The sequence below is a fragment of the Pelobates fuscus genome, chromosome 12, assembly GCF_036172605.1.
Source record: "Pelobates fuscus isolate aPelFus1 chromosome 12, aPelFus1.pri, whole genome shotgun sequence".
In the NCBI taxonomy this organism is placed as follows: Eukaryota; Metazoa; Chordata; class Amphibia; order Anura; family Pelobatidae; genus Pelobates; species Pelobates fuscus.
Window position 1 is genome coordinate 110,625,536 of NC_086328.1, and position 22,740 is coordinate 110,648,275.

Below are 22,740 nucleotides of genomic sequence, written 5' to 3' on the forward strand. Positions count from 1 at the left end.
CAAAAAAAAAAAAAAATTCAGATGAATCACAATTCCTTTGAAATCAAATGCACCAAGTTTAGTTAGAAATTAATGACTGATGCAACAAAGTATCGGACAGGTCTAGGTCAGTGAAGTCCAGGTGTTTCTCTAATTTTATTGCTAGTAGTTGAATTTTAATTGGTTATTTAGAGGAAAAAGTGAAGTTACATTAAGTTGTCTTTCCTATAACAAACACAGTAAATTTAGACTATTTCTCTAGGCTGTATAATGATGTACGAGTAATGTCAAATGGTAACCCAGTCTGACAATTCTTCCCCTACAGCTATTTAAGGGAAATTCTATGCTTCAAAAGAGTATTAAAAGCAAATTCATGTATTAAGCACTGCTGGTGAATGAATTTTGCTTGGGCCTGAGGTTCTGCGTTCTATTTGTGTAAACTGCTTGCTTTGACTAAATGAACACTAGCAACTTAATAAAAAAAAAAAATCTAATCTAATTGCAGTTGCCTGCCTGCCAGCGTGTGTGTCAGGCTCACAGCGTATACTGTGCCCACTTTCCCAGTGCCACCACTCATATCTGGTGTCACAATAGCTTGCATTTAAAAAAAAAAAAAAAAAAAATTTGACTGTAATATAATAGCAGTCAGTTTTCTTCACATGTGTGCGTTTCAGGGCCTCCCAGGGCACAGTGTCACACCAGTGCAACTCATATCTGTTGTTGTGTTATGTGTTATTAAGTATTGTTACTGCTACTGTTATAGCCAAAACTGCTTTTACTATATATATATATATATATATAATAAAGTACCTATAGTTTTATTCCTTTTATTTATGCTTGTGCATACAACACCGTAAGGTTTTCTATTGTGTCTCCCCATATATACTGGAGGATAAGAACTGCAGATCCATATATATCCACAGACGGGGATTGTACCGTCCAGGCGTTTATCAGCAGAGCTCTTCCTTAGCTCAATCAATTGTGAGTGCGCACTTTACACACTTTATTTAACATTAAATATTGCTGCTACATATTGCACTATTTGTGTATATTTTTCTGTTTTTTTCAAAGATACTTTGGAGTCACAGATGTCATCAGATATATAAGTATATATATATCTTTGTTTGCACTATCAGCACTGTATATTCACTTTATAGGGCACGGTTTATCACTCTGTCTACCTATATTAGTTTCCTTCACACGTGTGCGTTTCAGGGCCTGCCAGGGCACAGTGTCACACCAGTGCAACTCATATCTGGTGTAACAGTAGTGTACATTTAAAAAAAAACTAGAAATTTGACTGTGAAATAATAGCAGTCAGTTTCCTTCACACGTGTGCATTTCAGGGCCTGCCAGGGCACAGTGTCACACCAGTGCAACTCATATCTGGTGTAACAGTAGTGTACATTTAAAAAAAAACAACACTTTTTTGACTGTGAAATAATAGCAGTCAGGCTTAAGGAAAACGACCTGTACTGGGTGTCCACGCTACTAGACCCCCGGTATAAGCAGAAAGTGCCTGAAATGTTACCAAATTACCGCATTCGGAAAGGATGCAGCAGTTCCAAAATAAATTAAAAAGTATGCTTTACACAGCGTATAAGGGTGATGTCACAGCACAATGGGAATCTAACAGGGGAAGAGGTGAAAGTAATCCTCCTCCTCCCACGACCACGCCGGCAAGGACAGGACACTTTACAGACGTATTGTTGATGGAGGACATGCAGAGCTTTTTAAGTCTTACGCATCGCCACAGCCCTTCGGGGTCCACCCTCAGAGAACGACTCAACCGACAGGTAGCAGACTACCTTGCCTTAACTGCAGATATCGACACTCTGAGGAGCGATGAACCCCTTGACTACTGGGTGTGCAGGCTTGACTTGTGGCCTGAGCTATCCCAAATTGCGATAGAACTTCTGGCCTGCCACGCTTCAAGTGTCCTGTCAGAAAGGACCTTCAGTGCAGCAGGAGGTATTGTCACTGAGAAGAGAAGTCGCCTAGGTCAAAAAAGTCTAGATTACCTCACCTTTATTAAGATCCCTGAGGGATGGATCCCGAAGGGACTGACAGTGGGCAATAAATTTGACTAAAAAAGGCCTGATGAGGGGGACTACTTAACACACCACTCCTATCTGGTGGCACATTAGATTACATGCGCAGTGCCCCAAATTTGAAGTACGAGGACCAACCAAGCATCTTTTTCCATCTCCCGGTTCCTAAAATCGATGCCATATACACGTCCCCTGATAGGGGACGTAACAGGGATTAAACTGAGAAGAATAGTACTACTTAACACACCACTCCTATCTGGTGGCACATTAGATTGCACGCGCAGTGCCCCGAATTTGAAAGTAGGAGGACCGACCGAGCATCTTTTTCCATCTCCCGGTTCCTAAAATCGATGCCATATACACGTCCCCTGATAGGGGATGTAACAGGCATTAAACTGATAGAAATAGTACTACTTAACACACCTCATAATAACGCAGAGAGAGGCAACGCAGAGAGAGGAGTCTGAAGAAGAGGAGTTAGAGGAGGAAGGTGGCTTTGAGGAGGTGGAAGACCAAACACAGCAGGCATCCCAAGGGGCTTGTTGTCACCTTTCGGAGACCCTTGGTGTTGTACGTGGCTGGGTGGAGGAAGAGACCTTCAATGACATCAGTGAGGACAAGGAACGGGACATGGCTAGCTTGGTATCCAACCTTGTGCAAATGGGGAGTTTGCGGTTGTGCAAATGGACTGTTTGCGGTGCGTTAAACGGGGAGTTTGGTCTGTCACTGTGAAGCGGGCATAACCCTTACACTACCTGATCGATACAACATCATACCTGATGTTTTAAAGCACGTTATTCCAAACAATTTAGGAATGTTAGGTGATTTATGGCCCTTTATGGATTAAAACCAGACTCTGCATCAACTATGTAATTTTTCATGGGAGTTTTGCAATGGATCCCCCTCCGGCATGCCACAGTCCAGGTGTTAGTCCCCTTGAAACAACTATTGTGGCCAGAAAGCGTCCCTGTGGGTTTTAAAATTCGCCTGCCTATTGAAGTCTATGGCGGTTCGCCCGGTTCGCCCGTTCGCGAACATTTGCGGAAGTTCGCGTTCGCAGTTTGCGAACGGAAAATTTTATGTTCGCGACATCACTATTTAGCAGCTATATTAATTTATTGACCAAGAGGTATATTGTTATTCTAATTCATAAGCGCTGGTTCCGTTATACACTTTATTATACAGATATCATTCTTACTTTTTTATTTCAATTTTTTTAAATATATATTTTTTTCCATAACACGGAAATGTATTTATATATTTGTGGTATCTTGTAATCGTACAAACACGAACATATAAAATACAGTAGTTACCTTTTCTTCACACCTTCACAGTCACAGTTTGCCCAATGGATTTAATTAATTTACATTTAATAGAATGTAATTTGTAAGTACATATTATATTATAGTGTTAACCTACATTTTAAACGACATATAGTCCAAAAAAATCACATTTAATAAAAGTGACTTTCAAAAACGTGTGTCAGAGAGGAGCACTATTTATTTTTTCCTTATGGGATCACTATAGTGTCAGGAAAACAAACTAATTTTCCTGACACTATATACTCCTTAGGGACCCCCCACCCCCCCACCCTCAGGGCCTCCCTCCCGCTGGGCTGAAGGGGTTAAAACCCCTTTAGCTACTTACTTTAACCCAGCGTCGGGCTCCCTCGGTGCTGGTGACCTCTCCTCCTTCGCCAACGTCAGCTCCCTAGTAGAGCTGAGTGCGCATGCGCGTCAAGAGCATTCAAACAGTCCAGTCTCTGAAACTGCTGTGTTTACATCTGAAGGGTTAAAACCTGGGGGACCTGGCACCCAGACCACTTAATTGAGCTGAAGTGGTCTGGGTGACTATAGTGTCCCTTTAAGAATATTAGAAATATAATGCAGTGGGTCTTATTCATTAACAAGTGAGTTGTAAACCTGGACCAAAGCAGCATATTTACAACTCACTTGTTAATGAATAAGACCCACTGCATTATATTTCTAAATCGTCCCCCATATTCACATGACACAGCACACTCAAAGAATATAAAATCCCATTTATAACAGGGCTCAGAGGTAAGACAGTTCACACATAGCATGCAGTGTATTCTATACATGTTGCACTATAAATCTGTACATAGTCTATAATTACGCTAGCCTTTGCAAAGGCAGCAACACATCCAATACAAATCAGCTTCCAATTAACGAGTGTTCATAAAGTACTACTTCAGTTTTACTGCAGGAAGCTTGACTGGATGACTAATGCACCTAAGTTATACACAAGGGACTTTAAAGGGACACTCCAAGCACCTTAATCAATACAGATCGTTGTAGGAGTTATGTTGCCCTTGCGCCTGCCCGTTGTAAGTAGATTTTGTAAGTACGTTTTAGAACAGTACTGGGCACTGCTCCCTGTCTTCACTACTTCTGACAGAGAGCTAGAACATTTCTGCCTGAGCTAAGCCCTGCTGGGCAGCACTTACCTCATTGCCCGAAGCTCTCAGCCAATGAACCCACTGCAGGGTTTTGCTCCATAGGAGCTTCCAGTACTGGATGCGGCACCACCAGGTAAGACATCAAAGCATTGGAATTCTAAACAGCTTGATTGCTTACAAAGAGGGGGTACCAGGGCACTCTTTACCCCATAAACCCAATAGCTGAAGTGGTTTTGTGCTTGGAGTGTTTTTTTAAGGGAGCCAGTCAAACTGAAACGTAGAGTCAAATTGTTCTACTTATCCTTCATTTAATTCTTTTGGGTCAATTTGGGTTAGTACTTTATTTGGTTGAAGGTAAAGGTAACGCAATGTATTGGCCCCTTCTGAATCTTCGCCCACCCAGAACTTCAATTCAGAGAGTATCGGGGGAAACTACATGTAAACATTAGCTACATACTCATGCATATCAGAGACATTAGAGATGTCTGCACAAAAGGGGGCAAATCCATAATGTGCATAACAGCAAGCACTGTTACTCGTAAGCCCCATTTATAGCAAACAAAAGGCAAATTTCACTTGCCTCCTCTTCTCCTATGGTGCAAATGCTCATGAGCCACATACAGCAGCTCAAACAATATCAATTAATACATTGATCATATTAAAACCACATAATCATCAGCCACATTCAGCACTTTGGACAGTGAGCATCACAGTAACACTCCGAACACTAAAATCTCCAATAGAATATCAATGCAAAACATGTGGCGGCGGCCATTTTGATTAATTTGAACGCGGTCAGCGGTGTGTGCAGCCAAATCTATGGAACTGTTTTCGGCTACCCAATTGCATGAACACCGCTGACCCGTACCTTCTACTCCACTTCGACACTGCGGCTGGAGACTAAGTCCCGTTCGAAGATTCGAACGCTCGTTCAAATGGGACTTAGTCATTTTCTCAGTGTAAAATAGACCGACCGCACAGCCCAAATCCATGGAACTGATTTGGGCATGAAAATGTGCTTGCGGTCAGTCAAAAGTGACTTATATCTATCTCCCGAACGGCTGAACGGATTCGAATGATTTTTTGGTATGTTTGTATTTGGAATGTGCTGATTAATAATATGACTTTTATTAATATTGGATGTATAGTTTTAGAGTTATGAAAGTTGGGTAAAAAGCATGTTTTAAACTGTACGGCTAATTGTGTTACCTCTCAGGCTAAGGGGATGGAATCTGTGGGTTGTAACCAGTGTGTGATTGGGTAATCCATAATTGTCTGTGGGCGTCTCCCTTGCATAAAAGCAGAGTGTGTGTCATTAAACCAGAGTTCTTCTTCGCCCTCAATCTAGAGTCCTGTCTCTCATTGGGGGAATTGCTATATCACTACAAGGGATTGCTATGCTCTGCATGCTCCCTTGGATAATCACTTCTAAGCTCTTTTAAGAGCTTGTTCCTGTCTTGCTCTCGGAAGGAGTCTACGGTGGTTATGGTGTCGGCTGGAGTGCTTGGAGCCCTCAGGAAGCGCTAGGAGCATCCAATAACGGAGGTACCCAGTCGGGGTGCCAGGTGATCCATTACAACTGTATAGCCCTATACAGTAGCTTATGGATGTAGCTAAGAGAATTTGAGAGTAAATATGCAGACACATTAGCCATATACAGTAGCTTCGGGATGTAGCTAAGATAATTTGAAAGCACATAGGGTGAGATTAGCCACATACAGCAGCTCAGAGGATATCAAAACACAGCGCGTGTGATAATTCATAGAGCTTTCAGCCACATGAGGGAATCAAATACATAGAGGATTAAAGAACATCTACATGGAGACATTGATCACATATAGTTATTACAGCTAACATTGACTAAATGCTGACAAATAAATTAACACTAACTAGGGGTTTATTAAAAAAAAGTTTCAATGAGCATTAATATGAATATGTAAATAGGTCTCGGGAGAGTTTCCCATTGTTCACACAATTCTCAGTATACTGGTGTGCTGGAGGGCCTGAATACTTCTAGATATTAAAATGTAATCCCTCAGGACATACAGCTGACATTTGTCTTTTGTGCACAGTAATTACCCTCCGCAGCAAATCTCTGTAAATATTTGAGCCACTTGGAGACAAACAATAGTTGCTGCGTCCTATATAGAGCAGTCTATACATTGTACTGACAATGTCAGAAGCTAATGGGTGAGTCATGTTTTTGTGTTTAGTGGTTTTAATGGATGGCGCTAGAAGGTTCTACTTATTGTATACACAATTTTAAAAGGGGAGCTGCCATTTTACTGGATTTCTAATATTATGTTTACTTTACCCTTGGATGTTACAAATTTGTATTCGTGAGATGTGAAAAATATAAAATTATATGTAGAAATCCACAACTCTTTATCCTGCTACTGGGTGCCACCATCTTAGCTCCCTGTCAATCATCGTTACAAGCTCTGCTCTTTGCACCTGGCAGTCAGCATAGAGAAAGCATACGGAGAGGTGGGGAATTGAAAAAATGTTTCCGTTTCTCCTCCTCCAATGCCCTGTGCCATGGCTGTGCCAGGACTGAACTGGAGTGTGACGGAATGTGCTAGAGCTTTAATATAAATATAATAGACAACAGAACATTAATTAATAACAGAGCATCAGCCTTAAAAAAATGAATGACACAAGTTATGTGTGATTTTCAATGTTGTATTTAGTTGTGTAATTACCAGATAAGGGACAATTTCCCTTTAAGGGCAGGAATTTTTTTTTATTTTTATTTTTTTTGCCGATGTTGAACTCGTTCTGATAATGCATTTGAAAAAGGAACTTGGGCATACAAGGGAAGACATGTAGCTGATAAGAGGTGAAATAATAAGCTACTTTAGCCTAACGTACAGTCAGGAATGTATTAGCCGCGAGGCAAACAAGGCATTAGCCTTGGGTGGCATTTTCCAGGGAAAATGTCTTGTTAGCCTCGCGGCTAACTAAAAATCTGGGCGGGCGGCCGGCTCCCGGCATCACTCTGCGGCGCGCGAGGGAGCTGAGCAGAGAGCTCAGGGGAAAGTGCTCCCTCGCCAGCGCCACCCGCCTGCCTGCCCAGCAGCCCCACTGGACCCCAGGGAAAGGGAGAACCCCCCCCCCAGAAATCTCAAAGGTAAGGAGGCTGGGGTGGTTAAAAAAAAAAGTGAGTGTGTTAATGTGAGTGAGTGTGTGCGTGTGTTAGTGTGTGTGTGTGTGTGTGTTTGTGTGTCTGTTAGTGAGTGAGTGTGTGTGTCTGTGTGTGTGTGAGTGAGTGAGTGTGTGTGTCTGAAGACGGGGCAGGGGGGAAGGGTGGTGTGGCGGGGGGTGGAGGGGTAGTGACTGAGTTTTGTCATGCCTAGGGCAGCACAAAACCAGGATACACCACTGCATACAGTATGTAAGTATAATTTTACCACTAAGTTGGGCCTTTAAATTGCTTATTAAAACTGATCAAAATAAGAATTCATAGACAAAAAAGTAGTCTATTCAACAGTCATGTTTTGTCAGAAAATTACTTTACCTACTACTCACTATTGTTTTGCTAGTTATATTGATTCTCAAAACTCCAATAAGAATTACAAAATAAAAGAGTTAATCCCAAGGTTTGTTGGGATTCACTGAGAATATGAAATTTTAGGCTAAATATGGCAACATTTTAAAATAAATGTCCAACACAGTTTGTTTATTTCCTCCTTTAAAAGTCACTTTGAATTCTCCAGTTTCACCCTTTAGTTAGAACCACTGTCTGCGAAACAGAGGTTTTATTACAACAATGATGCTTTTGTAGGACAACAGCCAAGTGGCATAAAGGACTAAGCACACAACACTCTCCAGTTTAATGAAGTAGTTCTAGTGCAACCAGCAGCCTCGGCAATGTAAGAGGAGGCACATGCACAGTAGAACCCCAATGTTTCTCTATGGGGAAGCATTGGATTGGCTAAAATCATCGTCATTGATGACGGCATGGCATGTAACTAGAGGCAAGTAAATCTTCTTTAAAATTACTGTTTAGGGAGCCCAACAAATAAATTTTTAGGAAAACACAAATAGAATAAAGCAAATTTGTGATACATATAGTTTTGATTTTTTTAAATGAATTATCTAGTTAGGTTACATAAATTGTACGTATTTTATACTTTATAATCTGTTACATTATGGCATTTTATTATATAAAATGAATGTTATACACACTGTAATCATTTATAAAATGGTTAGAATAGATTCTCTCCAGATGAATTTTAATTGGATTGGTAGTGCCTGTTTGGAAAATTCATAATATTTTTATACAATAAAGATTGCTGGCTTTTTAATAAAAAAAAAAAAAAACACATTTAAAGAAATCTTATATCATATTAATATAACAATCAATTTATTCTTACCTGTACAGGCATTGCCCAAAGATTTGGACATAGGAAGAAAAACCACATGAGTTGATTGGTGTCTATTGCTACAAGGTTACAGATCTGTCCGGAAGTCATTTCTCCCATAGACATGTTGGAAGTGGAAAGATGCATAATTTTGTTGTATATTTTTGTCTAGAAAAAAACATGAAAAAAATTTAACACTACAGGAAACATAAGTATTACAAAAATAGTCTCCACATTCACCCACAAATAAAGCAAAAAAAATCCTCATTGTAACTTTATATATTTGCTGAGACACTCCTAATAGTAATTCATGTTCTCCTGATTAAAATTTTTTGTCAATTGGACACGTTATAGATTGGCAGCCATGTCATTATATAAAGGGATTTACCTAATCCCAGGGTTCTAAGGGGTTACATTTTAAGAAAATCTCCTCAATATTAGGGGTTGAAAAAAAAACACATCAAGAAGACACAATTAGAGAAGCTACATGGCTTTTGGTTGAATCGTGATTCATCTAAATTTTCCGTAGCAAGTTGATTTGATTAAATAAAGAGTGGGCAATATGGTGCAGTGACAAGATGAATGAAAAACGAATGATGACACGAATGAATCGAATTGCTTGCCAAAGCTGACACACATCTTGAAATCCTCCTTTAGTGTGTTAAGGGTAGGATTAGAACTAGGAGTTGAGGAAGTTAATGGAATGATGGATAGGAAAACACACAGGCCTGGGAAGATACGTGTAATCCTGGCACCTATTCTTGTGTCATCCTGCTGGAAGACACTGGTCGAAGTAGCAGTGCAGCCAGTAGCCAACATTCTAGGTATCTGGCATCCACAGCTATTGCCTGAAGATCTGATGACGGACATGGAGGTGCTGTGCGGTCAGTGAATATTTTAGAACAAAGTCCTGTAGCCAAGACCTAAGATTCTTCTAGAACAAAGTGTTCTAGCCAAGACCCGAGATTCCTTCAGAACACAGTATTCATAGATGACCCAAGATTCCTCTATAACAAAGTGTTCTAGACTAGACGCAAGATTCCTTTAGAACATAGTGTTTTAGCCAAGACCTACCAAACTCAGCCAAGGTGTTAGGGTTTGGAGAAACCACACACCCATTCTAGACATCTCGATGGCTACCTTTACAATAAAGATCTACTTTGAATAGTTTATATATTACTCAACCTTTTAATAATACACTATATTAGATTCATGGTAGTGATATCTTTATCTAAATTAAAATTTTAGGTGGTGTGTTGCATTATGTTACTTAGGATTAAATGATTGTACGGTAGCATACAATTCAATAATGTTAATTTATTCTGATTAACAAACTACTATTTACCTTAAGAATATAATATACTTTTTTGTACATGTTATTGTTCTGTATTCTAATCAATTTGTATTTTGACGTGTGATCTATTTGCGGAGAGTCATTTTATTACCTTAAAAATATGAGGGGTAAAATAATTGTGAAATTCTCATTTATTAGTCTGCTCCCTTCTCCTTGTTTAAGAATGTTTTTTTCATTTTTATTATTGTCTGTACTAGTTGGTGTAATTTAGTGTTTTACACTTCACTTACGTAATGGCATAATATTGCTATATTTTACTAGTTTAGACAGCTACCTTTTTATTGTTTCAAGCACTCTGCACAAGTTCCCATGTCCATATAAATCAGGGCAGCCTTGAAAACCATCCCGTTCGTGTCTGTCAACATTTATAATGGCTTGTAATGAATGGGGGATTTTGATGTTACTGCAGGTCTAACAATTGCTTCATCAGTGAAATAGTTTACATGGTACAGACAAATCTTATGTTTAAAGCTAAACTATGGGGGTAAAATTAAATCCCTCTTTTTACTTTATTTTAGGTAATGCATCAAAAAAAAAAAAAAAAAAAAATATATATATATATATATATATAAAATGATAATAAAAATGTATACCTTCAAATTACCCAGTCACATTACTGCATATCATCCAGAAGCAGGTCTGGGCAGAGAAGTATTTAAGCAGAATGTAGAAGCCCTGCATGGACTTAAGGATACTTAGAAATTGGTTGGATCTTTATTTTATTTTTTTAATTCTTTATTTTAGACGTGCAGTGTTGAATACAAGCTTTGTCAAGATGTACTGCACTTTTTTTTTATAAACAGAGAACTAGCTTTTCGCAGAAAGCTTAAACATAGCGAGGTAATAAAAAACATGCAAGTTGTCAGTGCATTAGTCTAGATGCGTATAGAAGTTAACAATTTAGTCGACATATGGGAGCATTAATATGGCATGATTAAAATAACATCCAATCCAAGCATTTGCTAGCCGTTCGTCTAGCGTGAGTATAGCAGAGTAAATGCTACTAGTAAGTGAATTTGACAAGTAAGGAGAAGGTCTCTAAGTCATATTCGCCTCCATTCCTGGTATATTGGACTAATTTTACATTTTCACTGTGAAGTCATACTTTATATATACTGTTCAAGCTAGACCATACCATTAGAACTGTAGAGTAAAAATGAATGTAAATAGAACAAGTAATTCCTCTCTACGCTATTTTCACCATCCCAATATAGTCGTGGTGTCACAAGCTAAACATGCTGCCGAAATCCAGGGACGTGTACGTTTTATTTTTGTCCGGTGGTCAAGAGTACGTTAGAACCTGCATTTTTAAGGTTAATAGTAAAAGTAAATGCAGACGAAGAAATTAAAAACCGAGTTGTGCTTTACCATGTTAGGATGGCTGTACTCGTGTAGGTAGGTCTATATGCCAGGTTACAAGCCAGATGAGTTACCTCGTAGTCGCTTGTTTATATGCTTTGTGATAGCTCATTTAGCTTTTCCCAGCTATACCTGTTGGTGTGTAAAAATTGGATGTTCAGTTACCCGCTATTCGGGCAGGCCTGCATATGTATCCCTAACATTTACATAACCTTTACATAGATGCTTGTATGCATAAATGCTTATCGCATTTTCAGGTAACATTTGTGGAGAATAATTGCACAGAACGTTTGCATACAACGATTGTATAGAACGGTTGCACATATTAGTTGCATAGAACGATTGCATAGAATGTTTGCTGAAAGTAGTTGCCTATATCTGTTGCATAGGACGGTTGCATAAGATATTTACATATAGTTATTGCTCAGACCATGTGCACACAATAGTTGCCTATAACGATTGGATAGAATGTTTGCCTAAAACATTTGCTTGTACCAGTCGCTTAAGATATTTGCATGTAGTAATCGCTTTGACCGTGTGCACATAATATTTACTTATAACGATTGCGTAGGATGTCTGCATAACATAATTGAATATATCGGTTGCACAGAGCAGGTGTATAAAATATTTGCACATAGTGTGTGTATAGACCGTTGGCTCCTAATGTTCGCCTACAATAATAGTATAGACCGTTTGCATGCATTATTTGCACTCCACTGATTACCGTGGTGGTCTAGCGTTGCTAGGGTAGGCTGAAATGGTATTAATTACATGCAATTAGGGGTAGACTGCCAGTGGTTAACCAAATATAAATGAAATCTATAACGTTAAAAACAACAGTAATTAATCTCTGGTTAAGTCCTATAGAATGGATAGGCTGTAAGTGTGAGGAGCGTTTCGCGGCATACCCATCTTTGTCAGTTAGGGACCGTGCTGGAGTGGAGGCTTAGTCCGCCTTTGGCCTGAGTGAGATGTCGGATACCAGGTATGTCCCTTTAGCAAGAGTTCGTTCCAGTCCAGGTCTGAAGTATTTTTGGAGGGCAACGTGGCGGGCCGTTCAGCCCATGCCTGGTGTTGGCGAGTCCCGTGCGGTAAAAGATTCAAGATGTGGCCGCTGCATAGGTCTCCGCGGCTCTCTGTCTGGGCTGGAATACCGCTGCATGTACGGGGTCTAGGCCTCGAGAGTAAGTAGGTGCCTCTTGTCTGAGGGAGTCCGAGGGGAGATCTAGGCCTCTTAGTGCTGCTGCAGCTTCATGTAGGTCGTGTATCACATGTGTTACGTCCCCTTTGGCGACAAGCAGTGTGTTGGCTGGGCCCCATCGGTACTGCAGTTGATGTGTGCGCAGTAAGGAGGTGAATGGTCTCAGCGACCTCCTCCACCTCAAAGAGGTCCGCATAAAAGGAGAGTTCCATCTCCTCGAAGTGATAGGTTGGCTGACCTCTGGTGGCTGCTATTACTGCAGCTTTGTCTCTGCGGTTTAAGAATTGGAGCACCAGGTCTCCAGTGGCTGTAGTTGGTGCCTTGGCTGGTTTCGGCAAGCGAAATATGCCCGTTAGTTGGGTCGCTTTGGCCGTTTTGGGGGTCAGGAGTGCCGTTAGAAGCCGCCTGGTAAAGTGTGGTAGTTCAGCTTCTGTAATGCCCACAGCTACTCCCCTGATTTTCAAGTTGTTCTGGCGCCGCTTATCTTCCTGGGCGTTAAGCTTGCGTTCCGTGAGGAGACTGTGTTGTTTAAGCTCTATGACCGCCCGCTGCAGCTCTTTGATTTGGTCTGCCTGGGTGTTGGAAGTACGTTCTACGACTCCCAGTCTGCTTGACAGTCCGCGCAGGTCGTCACGAATTGTGGCCACCTCTGTTGAAATTTTCTGGTGGTGGTCCGCCATTAGCTTGCTGATTGCTTCCATCGTGACCCGCGTGGAAGTCTCTGTGGGCGGCGGGGGTACCTGTCGTGCCGGCGATTGCCTCTGTGGTACTGGTAAGTACTCCCCCTCCGTTTCATCCGACATTCCGTCGTCGAAGTCCGAACAGCTGCCATGTAGAGACGCCATGTTGGGGTTGTTGGATCTTTAAAGTGAGCCAGGACAGTGGAAAAATAATTATAAAAATTGAGCATGGAAGTCTTGAAGAAGTGAAGATAACGATGTACTGCGGTGTGTAGACCCCCAACCTCCCTCCCCCTTTCTTTTTTAATTAGTTATTTATTACCTTTCTAATTGTTCATGGTGTTTGGGTTAAACAGGGGCTAAGTCATCCTTAGTGGTAATGTATCCAGGATGAATGTTTATTGTTTTTGTTGTTTGTTTGTTTTTTTGTTTTGTTTTTTTAAATAGGGCAGTCAGGACCTAAAACACTGACTGGTTAAGGAATGAGTATTACAAAAAAAAAATTACGTTGTTTGTTATGGATACGTTTGTTATGGATAAGTATGAATGTTTTGTATGCCCCTCTTATAAAAAATAAACACCACAGCATTTGCCAGAATTAAAATAAATATTATTGTGTCTGCCATTATTGTGTGGACTAATGATGTATTTATGCTGGTTTAAATATTATTGTCAACCATGTGTATAACAAGTGAAACAAGCATTCGTTTCTGTAGAACTTGTTCTTCATGAGCTTTGTTGAAAAGGCAGAGTTTGATCTGAATAAAAAATATCTTCCACTATAGCAAACACGTTTTCATCATTTGTGATGGCTCCACTTTAACCTGATGTTATGATTCCATATTGATTTGAAGTCAATACTTGAACACTCAACAAACAGAATCGTGGGGCTCTATTCTCCGTGGGAACCATCGATTCTCAACAAATAAAACAGTTGTGTTTGGCAACATAAGCCTTTTTCAAGTAGAGAAAAGCAATGTCAAGTGTTCCGCATTGGAAATTTCTTGTGGGAATTTATATAAAGCAATGGACATGATTACAGTGTCTTAATTGACAGGCTAATGCAGTCTCCTAAAGAATGTTGAAGTACCATCAAAGTCTATTGATGAAAACACTCTATATTATACACACAATGAACCTATCTGAACATCTACAATGGTCTTAGGAATATTAAATCCCAACTTTATTCAAGGGCATTGGACAAGAGTCGTTTCTAAAGAGTGCACAGGTTTTTGGGATGGGGTTTAGAATCAAGGGGTTAAGATAGGAAACACATACGGGATGTTATTTTGCCGACTCACTCCAGATCCTTCTAATAATGGTTTCATGCCTTTCCAGCAAACGCATATGTAAAAGGTTATCAAAATTACACTTAGCTTTAGCAAGGTTTATTATACACAGGAAGCAATATAATTGTCTTTTGATACAAAAAAGTTTTTTTGTTTTGTTTTTTTTTAGCTTGAGTCTAAATTGTAGACAGAGTATTCAATTTTGTATTTTTCTCGACTTGTAAAAAAAATATAGAAATTTTGGAAATTATGTGATTGGAGAATTTGTTAAATTCAACCACTTTGTCCTAAAATTCACTTCTTATTTCTCCAAAATTCTTGTGATTATTGAAAAAAAATCAGGAAAACTATGGAACCAAGAGACATTGTATGGTGTGAAATGCATTAATCCGGACTTCCTAATTCCTGTATGTTCCTGTGTTTTTATTACTTAGCAAATAAACCTATGTGTGCGTTTTTTTCAACACTATATCTTGCTGAGAAGCTGTGAGCTCAGTGCCGAGAAGGGTTGTTGACAGATGGATATAAATGTTCAACTTTGAAGATAAGGTCTCCACAGTTGACACACGGTGTTCCAAAACTCAGCAGGATTTATAGAACATAACTAACATAGCAGGTGCTATGAATACAGAGTGATAAATTAAAAAAAAAAAAAAATGTAATACAACACCAAGAAATATACAGTATTTGAACTATTTTTTTCTTTTCTTTTGTGGATGAAAGCAAACATTTTAAATATAATTTTTAAGGGTTCACAATATGTAATAAATTGCTCTGTAAATGCAATACGCTCACTTTCTCGCCAGCGTACAAATAAAGGCAGGTGGTTGAGAAAAGAACAGAGGAAAGCTAAACAGACAGGTTGATTTTCTCTTACCTGTATTGCTCCTCGCAAATTGATTCCTGTTTCAATGGCAACATAATAGGAAGCTTGAAGAAATGTTCTTTGCAACAAGAGGGCAAAAAACAAGAGGACAGCAAGGACGTAGGCATTGGCAAGGAATTCTTGGGATGAAATGAAGTGAACACCAAAAAAAACAGCCTGTAAAAGAAGGTCAAAAAAGAAAACAGTTTGATAATTGTATTATTATACACATTTGGAATTCCATGGATCTTTGTTCTCTGCTTTATATTAACTGAAATGTCCTATTGGTATAAACTTGGAATTACAGGAAACAAACACATGCAACAAATAACACCTATTGATCAATCCAAACATCCATCTATCTACCCATCCAGCCACCCACCAATCCATTAATCTATCCAAACATTCATCCATTAATCTATCCATTCATCCGTCAACCTATCCATCCATTCATAAATCTATCAATCCATCCATTGACCCATCCATCCATCCATCTATCCACTGACCCATCCATCCATCCACTGACCCATCCATCCATCTACCCATCCATTCATCCACTGACCCATCCATCCATCCATGCACTCATCCATTGAACCATCCATCAACCCATCCATTCATGAATCTACCCACCCATCCACTGATCCATCGATCCATCCATTCAACCATCCATATTTCCATCCTTCCAACAATGCATCCATCCACTCATCTGTTAACCCATCCATCCATTCACCTTTCCATCCAATGACCCACCCATACATATATCCATCCAGTGACCCATCTATCCATTCATCATCTATTGATCCATCCAGTCATCCATCCATTCACCTTTACATCCAATTACCCACCCATCCATATATCCATCCACTGACCCATCTATCCATTCATCATTCATTGATCCATCCATTGAACCACCATCCATGCATGGCAAGACTGAAGCATTGTTATGTATTGCAAAAATGAGAGAATATAGATTGTATAAAAGCATACAAGAACCAGCATCAGTGAAATAGTCACAGCTATTTATAAAATAGAAGACTCAGACTACTGATTGCTGAGACATTAAATTCTAGATAATATATGTGTAGCGTGTGTATATACATACTCTTTATCAATATAAATCTAATTACACACATATACAAGATCTCCTCAGACACATTACATTCTTATCGTCATATTATACAAGCCATTTGCATTCAGTGTTCCTTATTCAACAGATAAATAATTCAAAGAAGCCGTCTGACAGCTGGAAAGGTCATCACTCACATTCTGATGCAATAATAATGTTATGGATCACACTAATAAAGTCGCTAATAGACAATGGCTCTGTCAGTGATAAACTTCCTAATTACATTCTTTATAAAATCAATGGCGATATTGGACATAATTCCGTAGCGCGTCACAAATCACAGTGGGAGCTGGATTCTTCATACTAAATGCTGACGGCGTATACATCTTATATTAAGGGTACTTCCTGCCTAACTGTGTGAATTTTATTACTGAAAAATTATTTTTGAAGGGCACACACCACTATATTTGAACATCATTTCTTTTCAGTTGGTACAAATTAATTAAACTCCTTTTAATCTAAAGTCAAACATATCGATCTGCCCAAGATTTACCTGTGGAGTATTAATCAATGAACAAGTTTCCACAGGTAAATACTGAATGTATCAAATTAATTGGGTTAATTCGTACCAGCTGAAATGAATTTGTGCACAAGTCTACATACAACCTAACATTCATGAAAACCAGGACATTAAAATTATTACTGCTCTCCCATCCCCCCATTAACCCCCGTTCCTTTCTCTACTCTCCAATCCCCTTAGACTTTTTCAGCTTAATTCCACCACAGCTCTCTCGTATCTTCAACAGTTTCTCTATACCTCCAACATTTTCCTCTGTCTCTCCATAAGACAGTGTCACATATCCATCTGAACCTGGTGCTCAGCGGCCGGAAGCTTGCACTCCTGACTGTCTCAGCATACAGTCTGGCGCCGGCCGCTGCACATCCACAGGCAGAAATAACCCTGCGCGCACGCACGTGACCACGGGTGCGCACGTGACCGCGGGTGCGCGCGCGTGTTTACCACACAGGCACATTTTGGAGCCAAAATGCCGGTCTGACCAATGGGAAAGGGAGAATGGGTATAAAAACTTGGTTTCTCATGTGGTTGTCCGAGAGCGCGTTCCTGATTATAGTTTTCCACTAGTTTTTGACTTTGGTTTGTTTTTTGACTTCTCTATATTCTGGTATCCTGACTCTTGGCTTTCCTCATCGCTGCGTCCCTTTCTGTGTTCCCTGACCTCGGCTAATATTTTGACTATTCTATGTACGTTAAATCCGGCCATTCTAAGGACCGGTAATACGTTACTTATTTGTCATTAGTGCTATACAGTTCTACGTGCTGGATCATACAGTAATCCTGACAGACAGCCATTATTCTTTTACAAATTTCCATCTTGGTCTTCCATCTTTTTCAGCTGAGTTCCTCATTCTTTTCATCCTCCTCATTTCCTTTATGCACAGTATAGTCCTACAACACCGCTCTGGTTCTTCCATTCTTCTCATCATCCCCATCCGGGTTTCTATTATTGTCCTACACCCCTGCTTTTGTTCTTCCATTCTTCACCTAATCCCCATCTGGGTTCCAATTATTGTCTTAGATCCCCCACCCGTGTCCCCTGTTAAATCTCTGTCTCTTGCTCTCGCTATGACCTCTTTCACCCCACAATTCACAACACCCCAAATGCAAGTTGTTACAGTACAGACTTTCTAACAGAAATTTATGAGAGAAAATGTACAGTTTAGGTTCATGTGGCCATTGAGAATATCCAAAGTAAGAAATAAAATACTTTGAGACTGGGATAAGTGAGCTTTACCTGTCTGTCCACTAGGTTTGGCATACACCACATCCATACAGTAAGAAATGATGGAGAGAATAGGATATAACTGCTCAGATCACTACAGCAGCTTAGTATTAAATAAAATGGACATTGGGAAATGATAATTTTCCTCCTATCTAGAGGAAGCTGTCACTTTCAAGAGTGTCAATGACAATACAAAGAGGCCGAGTCTTGCCACATCTATAATATCTGGAAGTAAAGATATTATAGTAAATAAATTATATTGTTGCCTTGCAGATAACATATAAAGATCTACTTTAGATTTAGTCTCTTACGGTGACTGAGCTCTGGGACCATATGTCCCCTTATTTAGATCAACTGACATTGGGGAAAACTGTAACCAGGCACAATGCCGGCGACACGTCCCTCGAAGGCTGGAGATATGTAATAGGAAGCTGGGAAATACTTGGGATCTTATTGTAGATTATCTACATTGCAAGCTACAGATTTGCATTTGGGACTGTGATAGCAGCAAATAATATTTCTGGGAACAATTAACAAAAATAAAACATCAAATTATATAGATTCTATATAATAGTATATTACAATAATCATCATATGGAAAAATGCCTGTAACTGAGCACTTGAGTTTCACCTTCAGACTGTTATTAATGATATAATTATTGCAAAAGTTTTTTTTTTTGTTATGTTCACATCATTATTGCCAAAGAGCAATATAGAGCTTGTCAGAGAAATAATCCCTGGTTAGTCCTTGCATTATGTGATCAGTGTAGTAGTTTTTTTTTTTTTTTTTTAATTGCTTGATTTATTCATCTTGACAAGGATAGTTAAATAACATAGGCAACATGGCTTATGCAAAAGCCTAAAAAATTGTGATATATTGAAACACTGTAAAACAATTGACAACTCCTAACATATGCAGCTTAACAGTAGTGGTAGGCTTGTCTAGTTACCCGTCAAGGTTTTTTCCAGTTATAAATCTTAATAGAAGATATAATACCAGAGTATATGCTAAACTGTATTAAGCCACTCGTCCTGTGTGTTCGTCTCTTTGACAACCTTCTCCATTGGTACAGTATGGTAGGGGTGCCTTATGTAACTAGGTTGTTCCCGTGGTTACCCCCTTCAATAGGGCGTGCTCTGTATTCACCAGGGCGATGCACTCTTTGCTGTTATTATTTATCTCTCTATGCTGTAGCGTGTGATGTCGTACATTATGTAAAACTTTGTGGCTAATATTGTGATATGGTGAAGGTGAAAACGAGAAAAAGGTAACTGAACTCAGAATAAGAGAGAAGGTAGAGAGTTAGCTGGAAAATAATGGGGAGGAAAGGGGGGGGGGGGTACGTCAGTCCCGAGTAGTATGGCATTGTGCGGGGTTCCCTAGCTCATGTCAGAGTCCTCTGGGAGGTCCTCAATTAGTTGCTACCCCTATTTCAGGGAGTCGGGAAGATGTCATTTCGTCGGAGAGAGTAGTTTTTGAACAGAATTGACAATATGCTGGAAAACAAGGACAGGAGAACTCTTAAATCATAACCTTCCCATGGTCTGTATAGGGTTATAGAAACACAGCATTTTATAAAGTAGTAATTACGTATTTATTTTTTCCTGTCTTTGTACCATTCTATTTGTTTGTCCTACTTGCAGTGTTTCTGCATTCTTGTAATTAGGTCTAATAAACACTAATTGTCAAAGAAACACAACATTAACAACAGATTAAATAAGCAGATGTACAGTGTGTGAAGTCTCCCTTTCACAAACAGAATTAGGAACCCAAAAGGTAAATACTCAGAGCAGCTGATATTGACCTTGATTTAATATTTTCAGATAAGTATTTCAAATGATTGAATAGTTTTGGATAAACGTTTAAAATATATTTTCCCAAAATATTGAAATATCAAAAATATATCCTATATAAATATAATAAAAAATAAAAAACTATTAAAATATTTTTCAAAGTATCAAATCATTAAAAAAAATTGATCAGAAATATGAAATAATTTGAAAAGCTTATCCAGAAATATTAAATTAACTTCTCTGAAAATTACGTTATGTAATAAAATATTGAAATGACCTAACCTATGTTAACCTCTTTTGTTTAATGCTCTGTTTTCTTTTAAATGTATATTACAGATTTAGCAAATGACAGCACAATGACAGTTCGGACAAGGCACAATCAAATAAAGAAGAGCATTAGAAACATGAGTGAAAGGAGAAACAAATAGAGCCAAATCAGATACACTGAAAGAATGGGGGGTAACCCCAAATATAACATAGAAAGGCAAGAAGTAGTGTACCTGGGGGAGTGATGCACTGTAAGTACACCAAATGAATGTCTAAGTCTACAAAGAGAGGTCGATCAGACAAAGTATTCTACTAATAAAATAATTAAATTTTATTGCCACATATAATTACAGAGAAAACCAAAAGTGCTAATGTACATACAAGAGAAATACGTGAGTTTAAAAATAGGTGCTAAAAGAACCGTTACTTATGATAAGAGTAGCCTAAATACTATAGAGACAAAATATTGCAATAGCACAGACTAAAATAGTCAGTTCATTTATACCGATAGTTCTTTCATAGCCCTACTAGGTACCTATTGGGCTTAGAAGGCTATGCTTGCTGAGTGGCGCTAGATTGCAACTAAGAATAGATTGGTGCACCTGCATCTTTTTAGTACACTTATTCTAGTGTTCTTTCATACAGTTATCTAGTACCCCTCGCACTAATTAGATTACTCGGATCCCTCCATATGCAGTGAGGGAGGTTATACCAGCAGAGACAGTCTGTGGGAATTGATATAAAGAAATCTTTTTGTATATCTTTACCAGCAGATTTCATACGCAGTGCTAAACTGACTATTTTAGTCTGTGCTATTGCAATATTTTGTCTCTATAGTATTTAGGCTACTCTTATCATAAGTAACGGTTCTTTTAGCACCTATTTTTAGACTTACGTATTTCTTTTGTATGTACATTAGCACTTTTGGTTTTCTCTGTAATTATATGTGGCAATAAAATTTTATTATTTTATTAGTAGAATACTTTGTCTGATCGACCTCTCTTTGTAGACTTAGACATTAATTTGGTGTACTAACAGTGCATCACTCCCCCAGGTACACTACTTCTTGCCTTTCTGAATTAGAAACATGGTTTCATTTCTTCTCTTCTCTATATGCTCTCTTTATGCTGACTGCCAGGAGCAGAGGACAGAGTTTGCAACAAAATTTGGCAAGAAGCTAAGACAAAGGCACACAGTTGCAGGACAAACAAGTTTAGGATTCTACACAACTTTATTTTTCTCACATAAAAATATAAATATTTGTTAAATTTAGTGATATGTAAATATAATATAGAAAAAACTTAAAACATGACAGTTTAAGTATTGACACATTTAAGCACTAGCCACTAGTGTCACAGACACCCCCCCACAATGACCTGTTTAGAAATGGAGGTAAGTGGTGGTTTTCTCTGTTGAAAACTTATAAACATGTCAGCTGATGTCTTCTGGACTCTTGGAAAGTTATCACTGTAATTCAATAAGTTTCATGAACTATAATCAACCTAATCTCTGCAGAGTTCTGGCCTTGGCCATCCAAATGTCTTTATGGCCCGGTTTTCCCAGGATCCTCTCACAACGACAGCTGGACGATAAAGGCCAAGGACGTATTAGTCTGGCTTGGCAGGAGATTTGTTATTATTTAATAAAATAGTTTTCCTTCAAACCTCTTTTGTTCATTGATTACATGTTCACAGTGAAACTGAGCAGAAAGCATCCACTTACCCGTGTATGGAAAGTTTTATTTTCCAGGCTGAGGTGGTGGACAATCCCAGAAATGCAGAGAGGACCAGCAAAGCCCAAAATATCTGCCAGGATACGGAAAATACTGCTAAGAATCAGAGGTCTCCCAAAAGCATGGCCCAGAGCACACCAGATAGACCTGGACCCTGCAGGACATGGGGATGTTTTACTCTGTAAGAAGAACGGAAATTGATCTTAGCGGAATATTTGCATTGTTCTAGCATGCATGCTAATTAGCAGAGGGTTCTGGGAGCAGTCGACACATAGGGAAACTCTTGGGTAAATGTAATAGCTATAAAAATGTAACTTCAAGGATACATTCTATCATGTTACTATTGATCAGGTCAACTCTACAAAGAGATGGGTTGGCAAACAATTCAGCACACTTTAAAGCACACAGCAGGTGAGATAGGAACATCATATTGCCTTCAGCAAAGACCACAGCATTCCCACAATTTGTGCCTTTTCATAACCATAGTGTCTCTATAGAGATTTATCATGCACACAAGA

General features: G+C 39.0%; 1 protein-coding gene across 3 annotated transcripts in view; it reads right to left on the minus strand.

The window, feature by feature from the left end:
• Positions 1 to 22,740, minus strand: part of ABCC8 (ATP binding cassette subfamily C member 8) — a 187,996-nt gene that overhangs the window by 86,306 nt on the left and 78,950 nt on the right. For all 3 annotated transcript variants that reach the window (XM_063437920.1, XM_063437919.1, XM_063437918.1), the window contains exons 6-8: positions 22,213 to 22,401; positions 15,574 to 15,738; positions 8,826 to 8,981 (exon numbers count right to left, since the gene is read on the minus strand). In XM_063437920.1, coding sequence (XP_063293990.1) covers positions 8,826 to 8,981; positions 15,574 to 15,738; positions 22,213 to 22,401 — 510 coding nt within the window. The remainder of the gene's footprint in view (positions 1 to 8,825; positions 8,982 to 15,573; positions 15,739 to 22,212; positions 22,402 to 22,740) is intronic.